The sequence below is a fragment of the Vicia villosa genome, linkage group LG7 (assembly GCF_029867415.1).
Source record: "Vicia villosa cultivar HV-30 ecotype Madison, WI linkage group LG7, Vvil1.0, whole genome shotgun sequence".
NCBI classification, from domain to species: Eukaryota; Viridiplantae; Streptophyta; class Magnoliopsida; order Fabales; family Fabaceae; genus Vicia; species Vicia villosa.
The window spans coordinates 77,979,341-77,996,552 of NC_081186.1; the positions used below are offsets into that span (position 1 = coordinate 77,979,341).

At 31.8% G+C, this 17,212-nt stretch overlaps 1 protein-coding gene across 1 annotated transcript; it reads right to left on the minus strand.

Annotated features, from left to right (window-relative positions):
- Positions 1–9,714: 9,714 nt before the first annotated feature.
- On the minus strand, positions 9,715–15,660 carry LOC131619411 (phosphate transporter PHO1-like). Its single transcript, XM_058890510.1, has 15 exons — positions 15,433–15,660; positions 14,504–14,584; positions 14,212–14,422; positions 13,412–13,565; positions 13,134–13,182; positions 12,259–12,330; positions 11,932–12,061; positions 11,464–11,584; positions 11,095–11,344; positions 10,843–10,947; positions 10,688–10,732; positions 10,446–10,598; positions 10,073–10,351; positions 9,839–9,996; positions 9,715–9,760 (listed from the first exon to the last, which is right to left on the minus strand). Exons 1-15 carry the CDS (start codon positions 15,658–15,660, stop codon positions 9,715–9,717), a joined length of 2,082 nt encoding a protein of 693 aa, XP_058746493.1.
- Between the last annotated feature and the right edge of the window lie 1,552 nt (positions 15,661–17,212).

The following is a 17,212-nucleotide window of genomic DNA, read 5'->3' on the forward strand; positions in this document are numbered from 1 at the left end:
GCTTGTGTGGCTTAGGTAGAAAGGCATGTACCATTTTTGGATTCTCTCATACGTGGTTACAGGTATGCATACTTGGTTGTACTAACCTTTGTGTAAATTGATAGTTCTATAAATGGGTGGTCAAGGGACTCCCAATTTTGATGTTATATAATATTTGTGCATTCTTGAAATGGTAAGTAAGGAAACCCTTGATCATCGATTGACCCGTATACGATTATGTACAGTGGAGACTCACTGAGATTTAAAAATCTCACCCCAATCATATTATCGTTTTTCAGGTATAGTGTTAAAGCGAAGGATTTTCTAGAAGGTTGGGATTAGAGATTTAAATGAGCAAATAACATGAAGACCTTATCAAATCTTATCTTTATGATGTGCATTACTCGTAGACATATGTGTTGTATACATTTTTTTTGTAGAGTTGAATTCTATACGATTTTATTATGTCATATTCAACTTTTGTATTTGCTCAATACCTATAATTTAATGTCTTACTCATATGATTCTAGATACATATTAGTGAGGTGTTAGATATTTTGTTTTTGTTTAAAATTGCTCTCTCTCTCTCTCTCTCTCTCTATCTCTCTTTCTCTTTCATTATCTTCATCTTATATTAACACTCGGGTCTTAATCTAGTTCATGTAATTACTTGTGAACCAATAAACTCTATAAATGTCATTTATCTTATGCTTGAAAGCCTCGTTCTCATGGTTGTCTTACAAGATTTTCACGAAGGTGCAAACATAATTAGGAAGAATGATGTATTTATTTTTGTTCTAGATGAAGACTACGACCAACTTGATTATGTCAAACTGATGAAAGCCCTTTAGACAGAACACAATGTTAACTTGTTGAAAATTTCAATTCCAATGACCATTAAAGAATAGGTTTGTGTTAGTACCCTTGACTCTTAACCCACTTATGTCCATTTCTTAATGTCATTCATTTTTCAGTTATTAAATTAAGATTGTGATCTCATTGTTATGTTTACACATACTTGAAACACCATTTTAATTGGACGGATTTTTGGGTGTATTTTTGAACAGGATATATATTATTTTGGCCTTAATATTCTATTTATTTATTGAAAAAAAATCATTAATTGTGACTGTCATACCCCAAAATTTGCCCTCATATATCTACAAACGCCATTTTATTTCGAATAAATGAATTGGCACAGTTGATCAAAATTTGAGCGTGAGATCTACAATAGCGCGAGGTTCCATGTCCGAGCTCCACTACTGACAATTTTTCTATTATTTGTTACTAACACAATTTTTGTTTTAAAATTACCTTTTAAAGAAAATCACAAAAAAAATGTTTTCTATCAGCTTTGACTAATTTTTGTTTTTTAAATTAGTTGTCAAAAAAAATAGTTATTTTCACTGTTTCCCATTTTATTCATAAAATATTAAGACTTGAAAAAAAACAAGAAAAAGATTTTTACACCTTTTATATTTTAGGTTTTTTTTTACGGATTAAATATAGTCATAAGCCTCAATTGACCTTGGGCTTTTAGATTATTTTTAGCTTTAGTCGATACAACATTAACCTAATATTTTGTTATATATACTAATAGAAAACTTTCCATCAGGGGGAGAAGACCCTATTCATGTATATATCACACCTAAGGGAACCCTTATTCCACAGACTTGCTTTCACGTAAAAACAAGAATCCTTATTTTCTAAAGTCAAACAAAGTCAAACTTTTGTTCTTTGCACATAGCCCTTACATACACAAAAAAAAAACCTCCTTTTGATCGGCCACCATGCTTCATTATCGAGTATACATTAAGCAAACCTACAGCTTTTTCCATGGTGAACAAGTAACAAAGTCGTGGTTCAACATCTCAGTCTCAGCCATACAACCTTTATAGATCGCACTATTCGGCACCACATTCGATTCAACATCGTGATTTCATACCTGCCTCACTTACAGCAATTGACGCATCGCAACATCACTGTTTCCGATTTGAGTCTCACAACATCATCTTGCGAATGCGTACTGACTCGATCTACGAAAACGCACAATGCTCCATCACCAACACAGAGTCTCTACAGATTTCAACAACATCACCTGCGGATTCAATCTCTCATGTTCAACAAACAGCGTCATCATTCTCGAGCCGCAACAGATCCAACACACGAAGAACAACACACAACATCTCAGCATCATCAACTCAGCAGCCTGCAAACATCACCACCGATCCAACAACAACAGCAGCCGCGAGTTTACTCCGACGCGCCGCCCTTTCACTGTAACCTCCCTCCGCCGTGATCCAAATCAGCAACCGTGGCAAGCCGACGATGGAGGACCATACTAGCGCCGTCCCGGCGGCACCAACATCCACGCACCATCAACATACGTCACCGATCCGAGATAAATGCAACAGCCTCCGCTGGACACAGCCAATAGATCTACACCGACGATGCCCCTTCCAGGTACTCTCCCCGATCCGTCTCGGCTTGATTTGTTATGGTTGTTTTTTGTGTTTTGTTTCTTTATGCAGGTGCTCTATTTTTGGTGAAGAATTGAGAAGAGGAGGAAAGCCCTTTGTTACTGAAGAGAGAATCGATGAAAGAGATGAGAATTTGTTTGTGATTCTCTCTTGTGTTGTGATAAGTGATCATACGTGATTCAACGCTGCTGCCCCTGGGTGACCACGATACACCCTCAGCTATGGCCATCGCATCTTCACTATATACAAATCTGAGGACCTAGAAAATAGTCCCTATGGTGCTCCATCAAGATTTACCTCACTGAATCCAAGCTGAGTTCTTCTTTTTTTTATTTTATTTTTGTTTTTTTTAATTTTTTATTATATAACTTGTTTTTTATTTATATATATATTGTTTATTTATGTTTCTTAATATCCTTTCAAAAACAAAACATTTGAAAATAAAAATATTTGTTTATTTTAATAATTTGTTTCTTAATTGTTTAAATTAACTTAATTTTCTTAAGTTATTTAATTAATTGTAATTAACCTTTATCCATTGATTAAAAATAAATATTAGGTTTAGGATATTTAATCAAAACCGATTTAGTTAATTAGGTTGAAAACCAATAGTTAATTAATCCGACTTTATTCATTCTATTAACCATGGCTAACTTGTGCCCTAATCAAGGTTTACGATGAACATTCCAATACACCGAAAAATTTCTCTTTCATGTTTTTTTTTCAGGGTTATTTTTCAAACACCTTCCGACCACGCGCCTGATCAAAAACCCAGAGCTAAGTATCTTATCTTTAAAGCCTATTTTGTTTTCTTTTAAAATCAGGGGTTTGTCTTGCCTTCACTATTTTTGCCTTTGCCTTTTTCAGGGTTACCCCGAGGCTTTCCGCCAACCATATCAGATCAAATTTGAAGCTAAGTTCCTTTTATTATTATTTTATTTATTAATTATTCTTTTTACTTTTATGGTTGATAAAGTTCGCCTTCGAACCGATAATGCACTCACTCTCTGTTTTCTGTCTCTTCTTTTTCCTTTTCAGGGTTTGTCAAATGCCAAAGCTACGTCGTTGGTAACCCTAAACCCTATTTTATTTTATGGCTTTTATTATTACTTGTGCCAAACCCTGTTGGGGATCCGCTGGTTTCACTTTCCCCTCCCCTTTATTGCTTTATATACTGCGTGGTTAGTAATTTAGGGAGTGCAAATTTAAACTGGATTAGAGTCACTAATTACAAGATAAATAACTGAATTGAACCACATGATTGATGCACACACGCACTCTTTTGGGGTAACCTCTCTGTTGCCTTGTTGCCTGATTGATGCACACACGCACTCTTTTGGGGTAACCTCTCTGTTGCCTTGTTGCCTGTTGCCTTGTTGCCTGTTGCCTTTGTGTTTTTTGCAGAATAAGCCATGTCCCTCGAATACGAGGATACCTCAGCCATGTTGCCTCGATAAATAAAGGTCATGCGACCCTAAATGATGCTGCCTTCGATACACAAATATGACCTCGACCCTCGGAAGTTGCCTACGGAAAAGGCTGAGGTATCCTCTGGTTGCCTACGAATAAGGCTTATTTTGATCCTTACCTTAGACTACCTGCCCTTCTATGGCATGGGACAGTCTTATGGCAAAGGATGTTTCGACGACCCTTCAACCTCCAAACGAAAGGCTTCCTGCCCACTTATGGCAAGGATTGACCCTTTCATTCTGAAAGGCTAAAAAGAGACCTATCATCTGAGTTTAAGGTAATTGCCCCTAATTACCTTGCCATGCTCTATTTTCTATATTCTTTCTCAAAATTCTTCAAAAACTGGCTATGCTCATTTTACGAGCTAAAGTCCATTTTTTCCTCTTTCATCTACATTTTCTGAAAACGAGCAAGCAAAGCAATTAAGAGCCCATGGAAAACCATGGATGCAAAGGGTGCCTTACACCTTCCCTTTGCATAAATTACCCCCCGAACTTAGATTTCTTTAAAAGGTTTTTTTTCTGTTTCTTTTAGCCTTTCTGAATTTGTTTGGATAAAATAAAAGTCAGTGGCGACTCTTGCTTACCGCGACATTTCGATTGATAAAAAGTCAGTTCACCGTATTACAGTAACGATTTGAATAGTGACTGTCTTTACCAATATATGTTGGCGTACATGCCAGAAATATTACGAAGGTTTGTATGGTGGTCAATAGAAAACAGTTGTTTTATACCTGATGTCATAAAAAAATATGGTATTTGAAAACGCCATTTTGTAAAATATTTCACCTTAAGGGCATTTTGCTCGACTAGATTTCTGCTGAACCTCTGCTAGGGTTTGGATGACCAAAGCAAAACGGCATGTCTGCTGGCTGAAAAACAGCAGCGGCGCCCACCAGCTCAACAGAACGCATCAAATCTACACTAGTACCACATGAACAACCAGCTACGCCCATGGAGGAAGTAATAACGATAACGGAGACAAGTGTAACAACAACTGTGAAATCATCGGAGAAGGAGACGTAGAATTTGAAACCTTGGGTGGAGATCATCCAAGGGAATCGAAATTTGAATAGAGGAATGGCAGTCGAATTTGTGGCTCCACAGCTCATCAATGGGGAAGAGAAAATTATCATTATGAATTGACCTACTAGGAGAACACGGTGATTCTCTTTGCTCTGGGGGGATCCCTCTCTACGCGTGCGGTTAAGAATTTCATGGAGAAATCATGGAATTTCGTAGCCTTACTAGAACTGTATTTTAATGAGGCTGGTTACTTTATTGTACGATTAAAGAACTATGAAGATCAGAGTAAAGTCATGGAGCAAGGACCATACTTCATATATGACTAACCAATATTCCTGAAATATTGATCCATAAATCTTGAACTTAAGGCTGACCTCCTTCGTGTCTTACCCCTATGGATTACCCTAGCGAACCTTCCTTTGTATCTATGGGGGAAAAAGAGTATATCTAAGATCACTAGTGTTGTGGGGAGACTTATCACTACAGATGAATGTACAGTAAGAAAACTGCGTATATCCTATTCCAGGGTGCTAGTGGAGGTAGATGTCACAAGACCTGTGAAACAATCAGTTACCATAAGGGATCATAGTGGAAGGGAATGGGAACAAAAGATTGAGTATGAATGAAGGCCCGAGTATTGTCAAACATGCCTTAAAATTGTCATGATTGCGCCACAAAGAAGATGACAGGGCAGCAGAAACCTCAGCAAAAAGTATGGAAACAGAAACCAAAGGAACCTGAGAACAAATCCACTGAAGATATTATAGGGGAAACTGTCCAGGGAGTTCATAACCCTACATAAGAGAATTGGACATAAATTAGGTTGAACAGGAATGACAAGGCTAAGCAGAAAATCATATTTACGCCTTTAGATGATATGGTGGTTCAGAATGTGTTCACGCCCCTTGGGATTGGAGTTAATCTTGTAGGGGAAGCCAACAATTGCAAATGATTACAACATGGAACGTGAGGGGCATTAATAAAGAAGTAATGCACAGGGAGGTTAGCTCCTACCTATATTTTACAGGTTCCAATTATTGCTTTGCTAAAACCTAGAGTAGAACTGACTAATGCTGATAGAATTAGATTGAAATTTGGGAATAAATGGTCTTACATTGATAAATACTCTCATCACCATAATGGGAGGATCTGGTTGTTATGGAATGACAAAGAAGTGAGAATAAAAGTGCTGCAAGTTGAGGAACAATCTATCCATGTGGAGGTTCTTAACTTGGACAATAATGTTAAGTACAATGCTACTATTGTGTATGCCCTGAACCAACATGAGAAGAGGAAAACCCTTTGGGAAGAGATTGTATAGAATAATCAAAAGCTGCAGAACAACCTTTTTGACTGTGCTACTATAGAATTGGTTAAAAGAAGAACTACTAAGGTTTCGGAGCTTAATCAGATGGAGGAAAGCATTATTAAGCAAAAGGCTAAGGTAGAGTGGTTGAAACTTGGTGATGGGAACAACTCCTTCTTTCATAATTCTGTCAGAGAGAGGAACAAGCACAACAGTATGAATACTCTTACTTATATTAATGGAGAGGTTCTCAACAACAAGATGATATTGCCAAAGAGATTCTTGACTTATACACTAAATTGCTAGGGATTGCTTCCAGTAATATTCATGGCATTGACAAACCTTGAATCATGGAAGGAAAGACCCTGTCCAGAGAGAAAGCTCTTAACCTAATTAGTCCAGTGTTAGAACAAGAGATCTGGGAAGCTCTTGAGGGACTTGGAAATACAAAGGCACATGGGATAGATGGTTTTAATTCTTTCTTCTTTAAGGATTCTTGGCAGAGTGTTAAATAGGATGTCATAGATGCTATTCAAGATTTCTTCATGACTGGTAGAATGCTTGAGCTTTGAATTTCTCCCTTATCACTTTTGTTCCAAAATCTGGTGAGGCAAAAACTATAAAAGATGGGAGGCCTATTTCCTGTTGTAACACCTTTTACAAAATCCTATAAAAAATCATGACCAAAAGATTAGGCAAAGTAATCAACTCTATTGTCAATGAGAACCAGTCTGCTTTCATTCCAAGGAAAGTAATCCATGATAATATTATGCTTGCTCAGGAGCTGATCAGAGGTTATGGTAGGAAATATCTCTCACCTAGGTGTATGATCCAAATGAATATATAGAAAGCATATGACACAGTTGAATGGCCAGCTCTGAATCAAATTATGTGTTCCCTTGGCTTCCCTCAAAAGTTTGTGGATTGGACTATGGCTTGTGTCACTTCAGTGTCCTACAGATTTTTCATCAATGGTGAACCTAGTGACATTCTTAAGGCAAAGAGAGTGTGAGGCAGAGGGATCCCATATCCCCTCTAATTTTTGTTCTAATTATGGAATATATCCACAGAGTGCTCCAGACTTTGCAAGATATTCCTAATTTTAACTTTCACCCTAACTGTGCCAAAATGCAAATTAGTAATATTTGTTTTGCTGATGACATTCTGTTATTTTCCAAGGCTGATATCACTTCCATCAGACTTATCATGAACAAAGTTAGAGGTTTCTCCAAAGCCACAAGCCTTCACATGAGTAAACCTAAGAGAAAGATCTATTTTTGGGGTGTGGATATTGATAATCAGAAGTTGATGATGTAGGAAACTGGCATCCAAATTAGCATTATGCCCTTCAATATTTAGGAGTCCCCCTTGATAGCAAGAAACGCACTATTACAAACTGCCAACCTCTTATTGATAAGATGATGTGTAGGCTCAACCATTGGTGTACCATACTATTATCCTATGCAGGGAGACTGCAGTTAGTGAAGAGTGTGATATTTTCTATAGCAAATTACTGGCTTCAAATCTTCCCTCTCCCCAAAAAATTATCTTTCACATAGAGGGCATGTGTATAAGGTTCTTATGGGCTGGCCAGGAGGATGCTAGAATAAAAACTTCTATATCCTGGGAGAAGATTTGTAATCCCATAGCTGAAGGTGGTCTGAATGTCATTGGATTAGGTATTTGGAATCGAGCTACCCTTGGGAAAATGCCGTGGAACCTGTGCCAAAAGAAGGACAGACTGTGGATTAATTGGGTGCATCATTATTATATGAAGAGAGTGAACATTATTGAGTTTATGCCAAAGATGTTTGCATCGTGGATTATCTAAGCTTTGTTCAAACATAAAATGGCTATTATGGACTCTGAAGCGTGGAAAGACTTTGAGGTAACTGGTTTTATACAAAACTAGCACTATGTATAGGGAGCTTAGAGGCCCTAATCCTAGTGTGCCCTGAAAGAACTTGGTTAGAGGTAACTGGGCTTGGCTCCGATCCATCTTTGTGGCTTGCCAAAACAGGCTGCATACTAAAGACATATTGGCTAGATTTGGTACCATGACTGATGGAAAGTGTCTGTTTTTCCCGGACAATGAAACTTGTGACCACTTATTCTTTGCTTGTAGGGAAACAAATAAGATGCGGAAACAAGTTCTGAAATGGATGCACCTTGATCATAGCCCACAAGCGTCGGAGGCTGAATTGAACTGGATCCTAGAAAATGGGAGAGGTAAAAGTCAGCGAACTAAGATGTTGAGAATTTGTGCTGCTGAGACGGTTTACTATGTTTGGATATCGAGGAACAAGAAAGCTTTTCAAAAGTAGAATGATAAGGATCTGAACATCCAAGAGATTAAGGATATAGTCCGTGAGAGGACTCATTTGGATAGAAAACTTAGGGATTATTGTAATGATTAAGTAGTGATGTTTGTGTTTGTCTTCATGGAGCTTGGATCTTTGGATCAGCTTGTACTCATTGTGTTTTTTTGGAATATACATTTTTTATTTGCTCCAAAAAAAAAAGAGAGAATTTTAAAGATTTGGATCTATGTATTTGTGTACACTTTAACTTCTGAGGCAAGGCAAGAAGAATTATGGAAAGTCTCGCGTAACTATGAAGTTCTTCTGCACAAACCCATTGGCTATGAAGCAAGAGACATGACATTGACACTGGCAGACACTGCACATAACACTTACTATTCATTGTTGTTTATTTTAAATGGTTCTTATTTTAAATGAAGTTGCAGTTTCTTGGATTTAATGATGATCTGATTAGGTATTTTCAATAGCAATCACAATGGCAATGTACTGAGATATATAATGTGTGAAACTATATAGTTGATATGAGATATTCATCAAATTGCCTTCAATTATCAAGTCAAGATAAACATTATTGAAAAATAGAAAATAACTAATCGTCTCCAAGTGTAAACCACAGTGACACATGCATTTATTTTTTCACTCGTGCTTATATTTCTATAATGCAACATGCTTGTGTGGGAAATCTTTAATTCAACAAACAGTGTCTTATCTAACAATCCTTGCTATCCAATTTTACATTTCTAGTTGTATGATATCACTTTGCTTAAATTTAATGTAGTTGTGGTGTAGTTTCATGCTTTGCTAACACTTTTTTATGTCAAATTCTTATATGAATAACAAAATAATTTAATTCTCGCTAAGTAATATATGGAGACACATATTCAATCCTGGTACATACTATTTGATATTTCAATTATAAAAGAGACTATGAACTTAAGAAAAGAAGCATTCTCTTATAAAAGATACTATGAACTTGGGCAAAACAAGCATATGATTAGCAAGAAAAGAAGCTAATTTTACTAAGAACAAAATGAATTTTTTTTGTCAAATTGAGCACTACATAGATAAATATTAGTTTATATCTTTTTGTACCAATTCTTGATGATGGATGATTGAAATGTTAATGGATGTCTTCACCGGCAATGATGGGCAATGTTTCTTATATATTCATTTTCTATCCTGTTAATAAAAGAGACTTCTTTGATTAATTATTTGTAATAATTTTCAATGAATAATCTCTAAGACGATAAAATGTACCTGTAGAAATTCCAATGTCCTCTTCGAATAATTTCTAGTGATGCCAACAAAAAATCTATGAGTCCCACTTTAGTCGGCCCGACTCTCATTTTAGCCGCCCCAGCTTGCAAAGGTATGATAGTCAGTACCCATGTCATCCTCAAAATAATGTTTATGGCCTGCAATCCAATATCAATTTTTAATATTAAAAAGTTTATGATTCTTTCATTGACACACAAAGATAAGAAAACTTACCATTGACACAAAGTATATCTTTTTATTCTTTAAAACTAGATGATCTCTAAGCCATGGATTTCTAGAATGAGGATTTAAAAGATTCCAATCCTTGACTGTATCCCAATAGATGTGATATGATGTTGTCACAAAAGATGTGATCAAGACAATTGCAAAACATATATGGTTATTTTGTATGTTGTATGTAATTCTAGCCCCCATAGCTACTATTGCCGAAACATATTTTCCCATGTTAGCCAAATTATTCACATCCCCATCATCGAACCACTGTCTTATACACTGGTAACAAAATTCAACAATATGTGTTATTTATTAATAACTTATAAAAAATAAAATAGTAATATCACTTTTTTTTTAAGTTGAATAAGCTTACTTGCAAAGCACCCCAATAATATGGAAAAAATAAGATGAAAGAAGTAATTTCCATATAAAGTGTTCTTGAATGGCGGGTGTCATGATGATGTATTTTGAAAACCTTAATAAAAAAGTTATAACTTGTAGTTTCCAAATGTCTTAACAATGGAATCTGTGTTATAATCATAATATAAAACTAAGTTAATGTTAATAATTAAGATGCATGATAAGAAGAGATGATAAAAAATAAAACATATTCACCTGGCTAGTTAGTTGGTCTACCATAAACATATCAATTAGCATAACCTGTTGAAATAATAATTAAAATGAAATTAATAGTGCAAACTTTAGTTTTCTACGGGTATTATTATAACGAATAAAATTATTCTCATTTGTCTTTTGAGGTTGAAACTTACCTTAAAAAATGGAGAACATACTATTTTGCAAATGACGCGAATGAAGAAGTAGCGTGTTGGACGATAGAAAATGTCAAATGGAAAGAACAGCAATGCTATAAAAACCTGAAATTTTCAATTCATTGTTAGCACAAAGATATCTAAAATTGCTTTAAAATTTAATATATTAGTTAATGTAATAAATTATTTTTCTTAATTTTTAAGAAAAACTACACTAACTTAATTGGCGAAATAGACAAGAATTATACTCACCACAAACAAAATTCCAGAAAATACATCAATATGGCTAGAAGAGAATTCTGACGCACTTAAAAGAAGTTGTATAACCATTGCACCAAAGACAATTGTCATTAAGGTAGTGCATGTAAAAAATGCATCTCTATACTTAAGTGATGTCCTTGGAGAAAAATCAAATATTAAACTATAATTGATTCTTGATCTTTTCCACATGTATAAGTTACATCCATACATAAATAGATGTAGGCTTAATAATGCGAACACACTGCGCAAAATCATTGAAATAATTAGTATATAAATAAAAAATTGTAAGAAATCGCTAAGAGTTCAATACAAAATTTCTACTTAATATATAAATATATCAATGTTAAAATAATTGTGTACCTAAAAATAGGATACATGATTTTCATGTAAATCAACTCATTAATAGGAGAGAATATGTCGTAGAAATGAGCCAAAGATGCATATACACACAACAAAGACAGGAAACAACCAGTCGACAATCCTACAGAGAGAAATAATGACAAAAAGAATTAATTATAAAATACAAATGTGTGAAAGATAAACTTCATTTTGAATATTAGATTTCTAACTTAACAAAATATTTTAAATTTGACTCATTAGCTTAATGATTCCAAAACATTTTCCAAATTTATTTTTATTGTCTCCCATAATATTGAGATATTTCTTTATATTTACTGCTTTCATTTTCTCAAATTAATACTAATATAGGTTTTAGTGTTTGTACATATATTATTCACTTGAGATATATTGCACAAAATACAATACTATTGTTATTGAATCTAAAGAGATAATAAACAATTAGAGATAAAGAGAGAACCGATATATTACCAACAAAAAAATTGATCATATCTAAATCTTTATGTTGTTTGGGTTTTAAAAACTTCATTGTCTTTTTCTTATCATCGTTGACAAACTGCTTTGTGAATATTGATTCCACTTCGTCCATCAATCTAACAACCTTATATAAAATCATAACAACACATTAGAATCATACAATATAACTCATTATACATATTATTAAGAATACGTGAAGATTAAAATCTATATAGATAATTAAAATGGAATATCATAATACTTTTCTTGTCTTTTTAAATTTTTTTCCTTTTTCCAAAGCAACTTTGAAAATATATTAAAGGGAATATTTTAAAGACATACCTTATCAGAACTAACAAAATGAGATCTTTGAACTACTTTGAAGTAACTTGCAGAAACTTTTTGAGAAGACACCTGTTTGATCAATGGTAGTTTATAACTTCTGTTCATATTATAGAAGGTTATTATTAAATTAATTAATTAAAAGTTAATTTTTCTTTGTTAAAATATAGTTTAGATCTAAGATATAAATTATTCAAATGAGCATGTAATTAAAAAAAAAGCACAAGCACTCTATATAACCTTGAAATTTAAGTTTTCTATGACTAGATAGTGTTAGAGATGTGTTATTTGAATACTTCATTTTTAATACAGTGTGTGACACTATATACTTGCAATGCACTCAATTTTTAATACATTTTCATAAACTTAAAAAATTACATAAAAAATAAAAAACACATGAAAATGAATTTCATACTATTTAAAGAAGAAGTATTTGTACTTTTAAGGTATTAATGTTTGTTAGATCAAGATCTAATGATTGAACAAAATGTGTACCATGAAAATAAATCTTCTAAATTTTGGTAAGAGGAGAGCACCACTAAAAATATTAAGACTTAAACATTTTGATTCGCATTATAACAGAGTTTTTCTTCGTGATCAAAAGCACGATTCAAATTCAGGCTGGTCACGTGGTTTGGTTTTCAACTCCAAGGCTTAATTAAAATTAGGAACTTTGTGATTCGAATCATGAATCCAAAATTAACCTAAGAGCCTAGTTTTTATTTTCTAAATCCTTTGAATTATTAGATTGATTATGGTAAAGATTGAGATGAAATTGTAATTAGAAAATGGCAAATAAATTATTATGTTTGATTCTACCTCACCATTTTATAGTATATTAAATATTTAATTTTATGATTAAATTTAAATCATACCTTGTCAAATTTCGTTAGTATCTTTAAAAAAGCGACCATATTAAGTGAGCTGTCAAATAGAAAATAATATTATAATTTAATATAATCATGAAATAATTAAAGAATGAGAATAATACATAAAAAAACAAATTTAATTCTTAAAAGATTTGGTATATTTTAACTTCCTCCAAAATTACTTTTGATAAAAACAAATTCTCGTTTAAAATACATTTCAAGAGATTTCTTATATTTGTTTTTGTTTTTAATAGCATTAATAAATTATTAAGAAGAATTAAAACCTGTAAGTCTTGAGTGAATCAAGACTTTGGTAGAGCTCAGCAAATGCACTTCTAAGAACTTTTTGGGCAATGTGAACCATCTTCTTGTGAAGAAAATCTCCTGTTGAATTATTCACTAAATCCTTCCAAAGCAGATTCGTAATAGCAATAAATTCTGAATTGAAAGTACAAAATTAATAATAGAAATAAAAATAGAATAAATTTTCTGAAAAGGAAAATACAAAATTACTCCCTCCATTTCACAACAGGTGTCCTCTTTCCAATTTTGATTTGTTTCAAATTATTTGTCTATTTAGAATACCAATGTGATATTTATTATTTATTTCCACTATCTATTATTAATAAGATTATTTTAGTAAATGATATTCAATTTATCATTAAAATTAACATAATACATAATTAATCATTATATTAAGAAGCGTGAAAATTGCAAAGAGGACACCTATTGTGAGACGTAAGGAGTAATAACAGAAATAAAAATAGAATAAGTTTTGTGAATCTTGTAATTAATTATAAATAAAGGCTTGCTCACAATGTTATAGGAACACTCTTTAAAAATTAAAAAAAAATAAAATAAACACAAGTAATTAAGTATAGAAAAAATTGACCATACATTAAATACGCATATTTCTATTAAAATCTTTTTTTAAGGTTTTAAAGAGTAGTACTTCAGTAAAATTCTATAGCAATTAAACACAATCTCATGTTAAATAGTTTAAATGATTTGATTGTTATACAATTAAACATGAATAATTAAAATTTCATATAGGAAAAAAACATTTAATTAACAGTAGTCTAACCTAATAAATTAGAATCTTGGGTTGGAGGAGGAACTTTTTGAACAATATTTGTCAGCTGTCCGTGGTCATTAATAATTTGTTTTAAATCCAATAGGATTTGAAGCAGCTTGTTTAATGTATCTCCTCTTTCCAGAAAGTCACTCTCTTTTTTGATAAAAAAATGGTTAACTTTGTTTAGCTCATCATCAAGTCTCACAAAAAACTCAAATACCTAAGAAAGATAAGCACGTTAATACATTAAAATAAAAAATATCCAATTCTATTCCACATTTATTTAAATCCAAAAACCTACCTTATCATCCTGGGAAAATAATTGCACAAGCTCGGTTTTGTAGATTTCTTCTCCATTTTCCACTGTGGTTTTCATCCTCAACTGCATGCATAAAAAAAAAGGAAGGAACTCATAGTGAACAAAGAAAAAGTATATTTGGAGCGTTGCAAAAGTGACTCATAACTAAAATGTTTTAAAGGCCCCGAAGCTTAATAGAAATTGAAATATTGGCAAACATTCATAACTAAAATGTTTTAATGGCTCCTAAACTTAATAGAAATTAAAATATTGGCAAACATGAATTAAGGTAGTGAATACACGAGAAAAGCTCTACCCTCGCTAACCTTATCACATTTTCAAACTCTTACCCTTCCTAAACCCCAGTATTGGAGCTTGAATATGGAAATAGTATTGTTTAGAAAAAAAAACCTAAGTGAGGAGGAAGAGGAATGGATTAAAGTCTCATATATGCTCCCTTGTTAAACAAGCTATTTTAATCCTTCTATAGGATAAACTATTTTTTTTTAAGGCAAGCAAAGCAAAGAAACCCAGGAGGAGAAGGCACGTGGATTATTAAAATTGGAATCAAAGCAAAGAAACCATCTCAAAACAACCCCACCCAGGCTCAAAACAAAACTACAAAATGCAAACAGAACAACCAAGGCTTGAACGATCCAATATAAGGCCAGTCATCCCCTTATTGGTTTAGAAATTAGATAGGGTTCTCCAGCCAGGCCGTTTCTATTGACCTACCGAGATCCTATTTTCAAGCCATTCCAAACATAAAAGATGATCATGTCTTTCAATCAATGGAAGAGTGTTGTCCCTTCCATCAAAGGTATAAGGGCATAATTTTGCAGAAAAGGAATTTTTTGATGAAAATTAAGAGTAATAATAACAATAACAACGACAATAAAATTAACAATAACAACAACTTGAGCAAAAAATACCTTAATGATGTTGTTAGTAGATGAGAGGCCAGATGTGACTTTCTTCACAATAGATGAAACAGAATTGAAAATGGAATTTTCATTGGTGCGCTCGTCATTTTGGTTTAAATTTGAAGTCATTGACAGCTTCATTATCTTTATCAATTTTTTCAGTTGTCGGTAGTTCATGAAATCCTCCTTCCATTCTGGTAGCATTTGAGCATCTAATGCCTTTGCAAACTTCACCATTACAAGTGGGGCGGAGCGTGCAGCAGTGGTTTGTGTTTATGACTTTGTGTTGACACTATCAGATAGGGTTTAGGGTTTAAAGGGGATATTTTTAAAGATTTAATATATTTTATCAATTATTTCATTTTTTAGTAATGGTAACTAAATAAATTGTTACTTGAAATATATGTAGAAGTTTAGGATTTAGGTTTTAAAAGGGAATGTTTTTAAAAACTAGATATATGGGCACGGGTTTAATTGAAATATATTTTTAAAATATTTTATAAAATCTAAAATATCAATTTAAGTGAATATGAACATATATAAATAATTTTTTAAATGTGAAACTCTGTTTATATTTAGTATTAATTTATTATAGAAAATACATTTTTTATATCATTTATAAATATAAAAATTATATGAAATTTATAAATACAGTGGTTTATTGTTAAACATTAAATATTATAATGTTAAATATACTGAGTTAAATTTTTTTTGTCAATCAGTAAAAGAGACATTTTTCCATTTTTTAAAATAAATAAAAATAATTGAAGATAATTTTTATATTATTCAATAAAATTTAAATATTATATTTTATTTTAACAGTGCTATCAGAATATATTTTATTCACATATGATTGGATATTTTTATATTATTTATATTTAACTTTTTGTTATATACGATTTGTAAATAACAACTCATTTATATTATAATATTTTTTATTACTCACTCATCCATAATACATAATTTGTTAAGTTTAAAAATATACTCATTCGATTATATTTTCAGTAATAAGATAATTTTGTAATTTTTAAATATACTCAATCGATTATAATGTATTAGTTGAATGTTATTTTTTAAATAAAATAAATATTTTATTTAAATTTATTTTATTTACTATGATTTGATTTATGCTCAGTAAAACAAAAAGTAAAAAACTATCCAACTTATTGTATTTGTTAATAGATAATATTATTTAGTGATATTGAAATATTATTTTTTATTTCTAACTATGAGCAATTAATTTGTATTTATTAGAATTTTTATGCGCATAGTTAGAAATTTCAAGCAATAATTTAAATATACTCAATCGATTATAATGTATTAGTTGAATGTTTTTTTAAATAAAATAAATATTTCATTTAAATTTATTTTATTTACTATGATTCGATTTATGCTCAATAAAAAAAAAAAGTAAAAAACTATCTAACTTATTGTATTTGTTAATAGATAATATTATTTAGTGATATTGAAATATTATTTTTTATTTTTAACTATGAGCAATTAATTTGTATTTATTAAAATTTTTATGCGCATAGTTAGAAATTTCAAGCAATTAATTTATATTTTAGAGATAAACTTTGAATATATGGCTAATTGTTTTTAATTTTCATATTGAAGGGTGCACAAAATAAACAATGGTTTTAAATAAATTATATTCTTTAAAATAAAAAATTAATATTATCTTTTATATGGTGCAATATATGATAATAAATTTGTTTACTTCATAAATTTTCCATAATTTTATATACATATATAAATTAATACTACGAAAGAAATGATATACAAAATT

Bases quoted from the DNA above. Each gene is read 5' to 3' on its own strand.
- LOC131619411 (XM_058890510.1), bottom strand. From the start codon at position 15,660: ATGGTGAAGTTTGCAAAGGCATTAGATGCTCAAATGCTACCAGAATGG. The intron at 9,997-10,072 runs GTAAGTTTTCTT...ATTGGATTGCAG, and splicing joins AGATATACTTTGTGTCAATG to GCCATAAACATTATTTTGAG. The intron at 9,761-9,838 runs GTACATTTTATC...TTTTATTAACAG, and splicing joins GGACATTGGAATTTCTACAG to GATAGAAAATGAATATATAA.